The sequence below is a fragment of the Enoplosus armatus genome, chromosome 17 (assembly GCF_043641665.1).
Source record: "Enoplosus armatus isolate fEnoArm2 chromosome 17, fEnoArm2.hap1, whole genome shotgun sequence".
Lineage (NCBI taxonomy): Eukaryota > Metazoa > Chordata > Actinopteri > Centrarchiformes > Enoplosidae > Enoplosus > Enoplosus armatus.
The window spans coordinates 3,805,875-3,815,278 of NC_092196.1; the positions used below are offsets into that span (position 1 = coordinate 3,805,875).

The 9,404-nt window shown below is 41.7% G+C and overlaps 1 protein-coding gene across 1 annotated transcript; it reads left to right on the top strand.

Moving 5' to 3' along the window:
- Positions 1-1,099: 1,099 nt before the first annotated feature.
- Positions 1,100-8,685, top strand: naa60 (N-alpha-acetyltransferase 60, NatF catalytic subunit). The gene is made up of 7 exons (XM_070922692.1): positions 1,100-1,274; positions 2,575-2,690; positions 3,295-3,424; positions 4,060-4,156; positions 5,228-5,462; positions 5,667-5,832; positions 5,934-8,685. Exons 2-6 carry the CDS (start codon positions 2,581-2,583, stop codon positions 5,821-5,823), a joined length of 729 nt encoding a protein of 242 aa, XP_070778793.1. The 5' UTR covers positions 1,100-1,274; positions 2,575-2,580; the 3' UTR covers positions 5,824-5,832; positions 5,934-8,685.
- The last annotated feature ends 719 nt before the right edge of the window (positions 8,686-9,404 follow it).

The window sequence follows — 9,404 nt, forward strand, 5'->3', positions numbered from 1 at the left end:
CAATGAGAAGGCAACAGATGGCATGAATATGTGATAAAGAGAGTTGATTTAATGGTCATGTGTGATGGAAGCCTTTTTGCAGTATTGAGCCACGTTTGCATGGTTTTCATGCCAAAATGCGATATCTTCCAATAAATAAGTCAAAAGTTTGGACACACCTTCTCATTCAATGGTTTTTCTTTATTTTTTAGTATTTTTTACACTGTAGATTCATATTGAAGACATCAGAACTATGAAGGAACACCAGAATATGTTTTATACTTTAGATTCTTCAAAGTAGCCACCTTTTGCTTTGATGACAGCTTTGCACACTCTTGGCATTCTCTCAATCAGCTTTATGAGGCAGTCACCTGGTTTTCAAGGTGTGCCTTGTCAAGAGTTAATTTGTGGAATATTTTTTGCCTTCTTAATGTGTTTGAGCCCATCAGTTGTGTTGTGCAGAGGTAGGGTTGGTACACAGTTCTATACAGTGAATTGCCCTATTCAACTCAATTCAATAATACAAATAAAGAAAAACCATTGAATGAGAAGGTGTGTCCAAACGTTTGACTGGTACTGTATATAAAGTACAAGTACAAGTGAATATATATATTTGCTGTATGTGATGCAGGCAAAAACTAAATCTTAGCTCAACGTCCATATACCAGCTTTTTCCAGAGCTTTCAGCAGAAGACATATGGATATACAAACAAATATTTATATCCATAGATTCTAATGGAGAAGAACTAGATGTAATTTTAAACTTTTTTAACGAGGTAAGGAACTTTTTGTGGAGGAGATCCTCAAGATTTTATTGTCAAATTTTATAATGACTTTACCCTGGGAGGTAAACAGCAGATGTGATGGATGCCGCATTATTGAGACGGTTGACCTCAGAAATGGTTCTATTGTAGGCTACAGGGTGTTTTTTTTCAGGGAAATAGGACAAGTGAGTAGATGCTTTATTTTCTAGCTCACACTTCAGCCCAGTAGGTGGCGATAAAGCGCTGCCATGTTTGATACCAGCCGTCTAATCACTAGAAGAAAACGCTTTAGAGTGACGTCATTCGTGTAGCCGCCACAAACAGGAAGAAAACATCCAGTTGTTATCTAAGCAGGGAGAGCGCTGGCTAGCTTGGCAGCCTGTGTAGCATTGGCACAGTAATGAAACGGCCTTGCGAGTCGGGAAAACACTGGTGTTTTATCATGCTGTGTCCGGAGTAGTGACAGTATCGGCAGATACCCAAGGAATATAATTCTCCTCGACTTTCTTCCGGTTCGAGTGTTGAAACGAGGTACGTTGGTTTAGCAACAGAACGTTAGCTAGCGGCAGCTAAGGTTAGCCTGTATGCTAATTAGCAGGCAGCTGTTACACTTGTTAGCTAACTTTACCAGGTCACTGCGTTTTCGTCCGTTGTATTGTGACTGTGTGAGTGTTATTTTCTCACTTTAGTAGTGCGCTGGAATGTCGTTAGACCTGCAGGTAGAGAAGCGGTGTTGTTGATGTAGCAAATAAGTCAATAGTAACTAAATATGATGGATGGCATCAGTTACTCCTGTGTGTGTGTGTGTCTGTTCTGAAAGCACTTGTCATAACTGAACCGTTAAACACCATGAACTCCACCACGGCTTCCAAGTTCTTTCATTATAACGTTAGTGAGTTTTCAGCTACATTTGTTTGATGTTGTATCGATCAAACTATCGAGAGAAAAAAATGGGTGGAAGAGTAATTGCGAATGGAAATAATCGTTACCTTCAGCCGTAATATTATATCAGCTCTAGGTGTTCAGTGCAGATTAAATCTTGTCTCACCAGCAGCCCGAAACTCAAACTTATCCAGTTTACCGTCATAGAAGTGAACCAGTGAATTTTTGGTGTGTTTGCCTAAAAAGTGACATAAACAATTAACCGATTATTAAAGTGGTTGCTGTCAATAGACTTATCCTTTTAGCATTCAATTTCCCGGTTTGTTTTTGTTCATTTATCATTCGGGCTTTTAATAATTTCTCAACTTTCGTTACAGTTGTTCAATAAGAAATATCACTGGTTCTGGCAGGTTTGACCGTTCATTTCGCTTTTTAGATTGGATTCAATTCAACTTCATGTTGTAATACGTTCTTCAAAGTTTTACATTTCTGACAATGTTAACACCAGTAAAGTGATCAGTCAATTGGATACACACACACACACACACACACACACACTCACACACTGACATGTAGCCTCCTTCATCCCACTCAGTGCATGTTCTATGTCATGTAGAGTGAACCCCATTTTGATCTGTTTCAAGCTTTGTTCCTGGAGTTTGTTATCAGGTGCAAGATTAAGTCCTGATTCTTTAGACCGCTTTAACTCCAACGTTGTTTGTAAAATTTAAATTGCATTCCTGGCGCTGCTACAAAGCCCTCACTGTCGTAAAGGTGTTTTTCTCAAACTTGTACATACTTTCGCTGGAGCTAGGACTTACTGTTTCTCTGTCACTGGCTGTAAAAACTGGGGTTTCATTCGGCGCGATCGCTTAACTGTCTGTTCAGGTCGGAGTTACCGACACCTTGACCCATCGGACCTGTTTGTGCTCTCTGTTGGTCCCTGCAGGTGTGAATGAGTGACGTGGTGCCTCCCACAGCTCTCAGTGAAGTCCAGCTCCGCTTCCTCTGCCACGATGACATAGAGAATGTCAAGCTGCTCTGCGGTGATTGGTTCCCAATCGAGTAAGAATCATAATTCAGTGTGTAAAGAGTTTGAAGCTTTTTATCAAATCTGCATCCACTTACTCCCATTAGTTGCCTATAGCATACATAATGATTGTACTATTTACAGTCAGTTTTGAGAAGAGTGCTCGCTTGAAATGTAAGTTTGTGACATTTTGGTAGTTCACGGGGCATTTGAGTAGAGGAATTAATGAATTCAGTTTTTGTTATTATGTCATGCACACAGCCTGCACGGGCTTACAAGACACCAGAAATTCATATTAGCCAGATCCAGAGTGCTGTGTATACATTTTCAAACAAAACTACAAACATGTCTGAACTTTCACAATCAAACAAAGTTTTTAGACATCATTTTCATTTTCTACAACAAAATGAATAAATCAGTGACAAAAACACTTACTAATTTATATATATATATATATATATATAAGATCTCTGGCTTCTCGATAACCAAAACGTGCTGCATGATTTGGAGCCAGACTGTCAAATATTATGTATGTATTATGTATATTCTGTGTGTCCCTAATCCCATTATTTAGCTACCTTTTTTACCACTGGGTAACATATTCCTATACATGCCCATGCTTGAATGCAAACCTTGCAGGTACCCAGACTCATGGTATCAGGACATCACCTCCAACAAGAAGTTCTTCTCCCTCGCCGCCACCTTCAGAGGAGGCATCGTGGGAATGATTGTGGCCGAGATCAAAGGCCGGACCAAAGTACACAAAGAGGTACGATGTTCGGCCCTGGTATACAATCGCTCGCACACAACACAAGGCTTTTGTAAAGTGTATTCTTTGAAGTTGTACTCTGTAGAGTATGATGTCACTGAGTGTGTTGTGTAGTTCAGTTTATCCACTCACTCGGCTGCCATTTGGAAGTGTCTTAAGTGGAACACAGTCTGAAGCTTATGACTATCATACTATGCAACAGGCTGTATGCCGTGGTGGTAGAACTTCACTGCAAAAACAACAGGATACCTGGCAGTAATGAAATACTGGAAATGAATGCATTCCACTGGACTGGTATCAGAAATCTGCTTCTCTCACTTTCTTAAGTGAGGAACTTAATTTCCCTTCGGAAGAGTATTTGCATTTTGGAATCTGCCTTGCCAGTGGGTAATTTGCCTAGGCAAAAATGAAGACTTTTTTAATGAGCAGAACCCAGAGGGAGTGACTCCAAATTACCAAACTGAAAGATGTAGTGATGTTTGTGAATTCAATACCGAAACAAATGTAGTTTTTATTCCAAAATCCGTTCATCTATTTTGTGTTCATAGAGAATGGTAGGTCTTAATCTGTCATTTTCTCTCTGTCTGTATCTGTGTGTTTGTGTGTGTTTCTGTGTGTGTGTGTGTGTGTGTTAGGATGGAGACATCCTAGCCTCCAGTTTCCCTGTGGACACACAGGTAGCCTACATCCTCAGCCTGGGAGTGGTCAAAGAGTTCAGGAAACATGGCATAGGTACTGCCCCCCTTTCCCACTAGCTCTCACACTCACACACACACACACACACACACACACACACACACACACACACACACACACACACACACAAACGTGGCTTTGTCACTTTGGAGGACATTGTATTGACTTACATCCACCCCCATGACACTTGCCCTAATCTCAACCATAACCACTCCGTGCTGAGCCTCATCCTTTACCCTAACCCAGAGGCTTTCAAACTGTAGGAAGCACGGGAAGTTGTTTTTTGTAGTTTGACAGTTGCACCTGCAGCAGCTGATACGCAGATCGTGGAGGCAATTAAGAGACTTTAAACCCTTAGCCCCCATTGCTGCAATTTGCCTCAAAAATCATACGAATTCTCCGAGTTACAACTCACTGAAGTCTGAACACGCAGTCATATAACACATATTTTAAAATTCAGTGTGACTTACATGTCCTGAGGATAACTTTATCTCTGACCTCCTTGGCGAACAAACGTCCATTAATCTGCTCAAAAGTCGTAGAAAAAAGGTGCTCCTTATAACAGAACTTGCCTGAGAATCATCACCTTTTTTAAGTTTTCTTCAGTATCAAAGTAATCCAGTGATAGTTGTCGGTACATCCGTGTGTCCATTGCAAACGGGAACTACTAATAGCTAATTCTGCATAGTTTTAATGGAGCCAGTTTGCCAAAATGTAAACAAATATGGGCTAAAAAAAACCAAAAAACTAGACAAACGATTGAAGGTGAGTTGATGCAAATTGATGTTTTCATGTCGTCATCCACTCTTCACTCTGAAGAGGACCTGCAGCAGTCCAGTGTCAAAAAAGCATGAAAGGGAAAATCTCATTATGTATGACCTGCGGTCCACTTAAATGTAAATGACCTCTAAAACGTATGTTTAATTCATTTTCATCAGAAAATACTGTTTTGTGTGGAAAAACGCACACAGCACTGTTAATGTGAGATGAAAGGAAACTCAGATTGAAGTCAAGCAGTTGAGTCATCACATTTGATGTAGTTTGGTACAGAGCAGCAGGCTTCAGGCTCTCTCCCTCACACTGACTGAGCTCTCTCTCGCCACTCAGGCTCCCTACTGCTGGACAGTTTGAAGGAGCACATCTCGACAACAGCCCAGGACCACTGTAAGGCGATCTACCTACACGTCCTCACCACCAACAACACTGCCATCCACTTCTACGAGAACAGGGACTTCAGGCAGCACCACTACCTGCCCTACTACTACTCCATACGAGGCGTGCTCAAAGACGGATTCACATATGTGCTCTACATCAATGGGGGCCATCCACCCTGGACAATATTATATCCTTTTGTGGAAGAACTTACTCACTATTGTTTAGTGGACAGATTGTGTTTGTATTTCACTCTTATGTCAGAACTTTTCTCGCTCCAATGAGAAGAATGTGCAGCCTCTTGATTAGAGGAGATGTTTGTATTTTCAGGCAATCACACAGAATAAGCCCTAATTCTTCTCTAGTTCACATTTCCCTTAACGTCCTGTCCCACTGACTATATCCAGCACATTGGTTCAACCCTGGCCAGCCTGAGCCCCTGCTCCATCCCCCAGAGGCTATACAGACAAGCCCAGTCCCTGCTGCGCTCTCTGCTGCCCTGGTCCAACATCGCCTCCAAGACCGGCATACAGTACAGCAGAACAATGTGACACAACACGGTGGGTGGGAGTTGTGGTGACAGGAGCTAATAACATGGCTTTTTCTGTATGTCGATCCATGTCTGATGTTCTCTTCTTTCTTTCTTTTTTTTTTTTTCCAGGAGTACACCTTCCATTCCTCATCAGTCTTCCCCTGTACACACCAAGATGTACACGCACACTCACATTCTCGATCCCGTACAGCTCTCCGCACCCTGTGTATGACACAGGACTCAGGTTCGACCTGCGTTTGGCCGTTCCCACACTAGAATATTAGTCCCGACTCCATACGCATTTCGGCACCGTTCACTCAAGATCCGGGTTCGCAGCTGTGGTTCTGCTAAACAGGGTTGTTGTGTTACAACGTCATTAAAAGTGCAATGTTGGTTTTTACACTGACGGACGGTGTAATCTGGTGAAACTGTGGGGTTTCTTTTAATTATTCAGTTACTCTACTGTCCCACATATACTGCACTCTCCCATAGGCACTATAGTAACCTGTCATACCAAAGCTGAGCACCGTCAGACCCCCCCTTTCAAACCAGGCAGCAGACAGCAAACACAGGTCGTGGTTTTGGTGTGAAAGGGGTGTCACAAACACACACTGGGAACCCTACAGAGACTAAAGGTTCAACCCTGCCTATCTTTCTGTCCCCTCATCCTGTCCACCACTGTCACAGAGACTATGTATACTGTTTGTATATTATATATACTAAGCTAATATATAAATTTCTCTTAATATGTGTGTCTATTCTATGCTGTCAGTAGGCTTAGTTCAAAGATCCTGCCCCCCCCCCCCCCCTCCCCCTTTTGAGTATAGACTGAATCCAGAGTCAATTCCAGTTTGTAAAATAGAGACTCAATAATATGTAAAATTTTAATTGGACTGTGAATCTAGCTGTGTTAATAGGCTAATAGGGTAGAGTAAAGCTAATTATACGCAGGACACCTTTGACACAATGTAGATGGGTGATGTGTTTAGTAGTTGCTGATATTGTCTGATTTGCTGTGTGCAGTAACTGTACTGGAAATCGTACTAATGACATCAGTACAGACACATATGAACATGTTCTATCATGTCAGTACTTACTGCAACACAACCTCACATATTATGCACATTACATAAAAATATGATCTTAACTCAAAGCAGAATGGCCTTTCTACATTGTTTCCAAACGTTGCCCGTGTATAACTCATGAGAGAGAGAGGGAGAGTTGCTGGGGTCCTTATGTCAGAGGTTTTAAATGGCCGCAGCCCTGTCTGTCTGTCTGTCTGTCTGTCTGTCTGCTCTATGGCTGTACAATCGCTGCTAATGTAGAGAAATGTCTATTTGTTTGTCCAGTTTTTAAAAAATGTGGCCCAGATTAGATTTTTATGTCGGCCCGTAGACGAGATGAGAAAAAGGAAGTAATGCTCCCAAACACACACACACACACGTTGTACACCTTGTGTGCCTGCGTGCATGCAGGTATGTATGTATGTATGTCTGTCTGTGTGTGTATGTGCACGTATATGCACACAAGGTCCGAAATTAGCACCTAGCAAGTGCCAAATGTCTGGTCTGGTCTGTCTGTGAAACACAAATGAGTCAAGTTCACCCAGCAAGTTGACTGTGAGTAACATTGGAGGTTCTCAGTTTTATTGCATTCTGTTGCATTTCATAGTGAATTTCAAACCTTGATCCAATATATCAGTCAATGAGCAAATCTTAGATTTTATACATGACATAGCACTGAAAAAGGGTAAGGGCAGCTGTGTGGAAAATGTGTGTTCATTGTTCAAAGGTGAAGGCTTCTCAGTTTAGCAGCCATTGGCGGGCAACCCTAAAGTAAATTTCAGACATTGTGTATGCAATAAATTAGTTTCATTTCATTGATTGTAAAGACTGAGTCCGTGTGACTGTCCCTGCTGCGTGACTGTATTTTACACTGTTACAACATTTTCTTTGTGATTGTCATATTACATCCTCATACACCTGAGCCTTGTTTTCATTCACAGTATGCCATGGTTTCAACTGTTTGTCTTAAAGGGGCACTCCGCTGGTTTAGTGTTGCACTCCCATTCATTTTGGTGGGACTTGAGAGAGAGAGAGAAAACAAAAAGAGAATGGTCAAAAGTAAAGCAGCAGAGGTCAAGCTCCAAAAACACGTATACTTTGGAAAGCTCCTCAAGAGTCACAGAAGACATTACACAACTGAATAGTCCTCCCCACGATGGATGAACTGATCTAGGCGTGTAAAGCTGCTGGAGTGCCCCTTTAAATACATGGTAAAAGGCTTCCATTGTGTCCTTACCACCTAAAACATCTGGTGCCACACAAGCGCAACAGCAACATTAGCATCCTGCCAAAACAATGCATCTGAAGAACCGAGGCTCTTGTAGGGAATGGAAGATTTTCTCATTAAGCCTCATTCATTTTTAATATTGAGTGCATATGAAGTGGCTTTGCTTGGTCCAGGATCTGCACTTGATATTGTTTCAATATTGTGTTGTTGTTGCTGTTGTTTTTTTTTGTTGTTTTTTGTTTTTTAAATAGCAGGTTCCTGTTCCTGTACACTACCTGTCTGTGTCTTGTTCTCAACGTTGTACATTTTGCTGTTATTTAGCTGATGCTCTCATCGAGGGCAAGAAGAGAGGGTGTGATTGTTCCTGAAGAAGAGTAATCCGTAAGGACTCGTTTCTCCTACAAACCTTTGAGCCTCTTGTAATGTTACTCATAGACTGTACAGCAGCAGTCAACTTCCAATGTTTGGCTGCCCTTGAGGGACAAAAGACACTGCTAGATTTAAGTGTGAAATATTGGATGCCCCAGAGAAGCAGACTTACTTTCACAATTGATTATCTAATACACAGAAATAAAATGAAGGTCTCTACTTTGTGGTAAATCTGAATTGGTTTTTTTTTTGTGTGTGTGTGTGTGTGTGTAGATTTTGGTAGATGTTCCACCTCAAAATTGAAATGTACAATCATACTTTTTGGAAAAGTCCCTGCACATTAGAGTGGTGTCTGTTTCCAAACGGGCTGCACGCACACGTTGAAGATGGTCATTACAGACCTTCCCTTTATGTGAGCTGTTTTTAGCTATGAAAAGCTCAGACTGGATTTACATTTTTCCTCTACTAATCTGGTTTAAGAAGGCCAGGAAAATCATCATCATCATCATCCTCATCAGAGCATAGATTTGAAGAGCACACTGCCAGCCAGCGTCCAACTGTTATGATTTCGATCAGCCTCTGTATGCACAGCATGAGTTCTCCGTCGGCGCAGGACAAAAGAGTTAGGAGAAGGGGATCAGAGAATCTTTTTTTTTTTTTTCCCTACATGTTTGCTCTCAGCCTGTCTGGGAAAATGTGTCTGCAGCGAGCCATTTCTGCATTATGCGCTCTGACTACTCGCTGCTGTTACACGTTCAGAGAAACTGCAGACGGTTTTGAACACACTGACAAAGAATCAAGGCAACACGTCTTCTTCCTGAGTGGCACAAATTGTTGAATGCAACGTCTCTTTTTCAATTCAGGCCGATTTGATTGTCCTTTGTGGCAGTGTTGCTGTGACGGACAAGTCGCATATCTTTAAAGTGGTTTGTTTGTTTG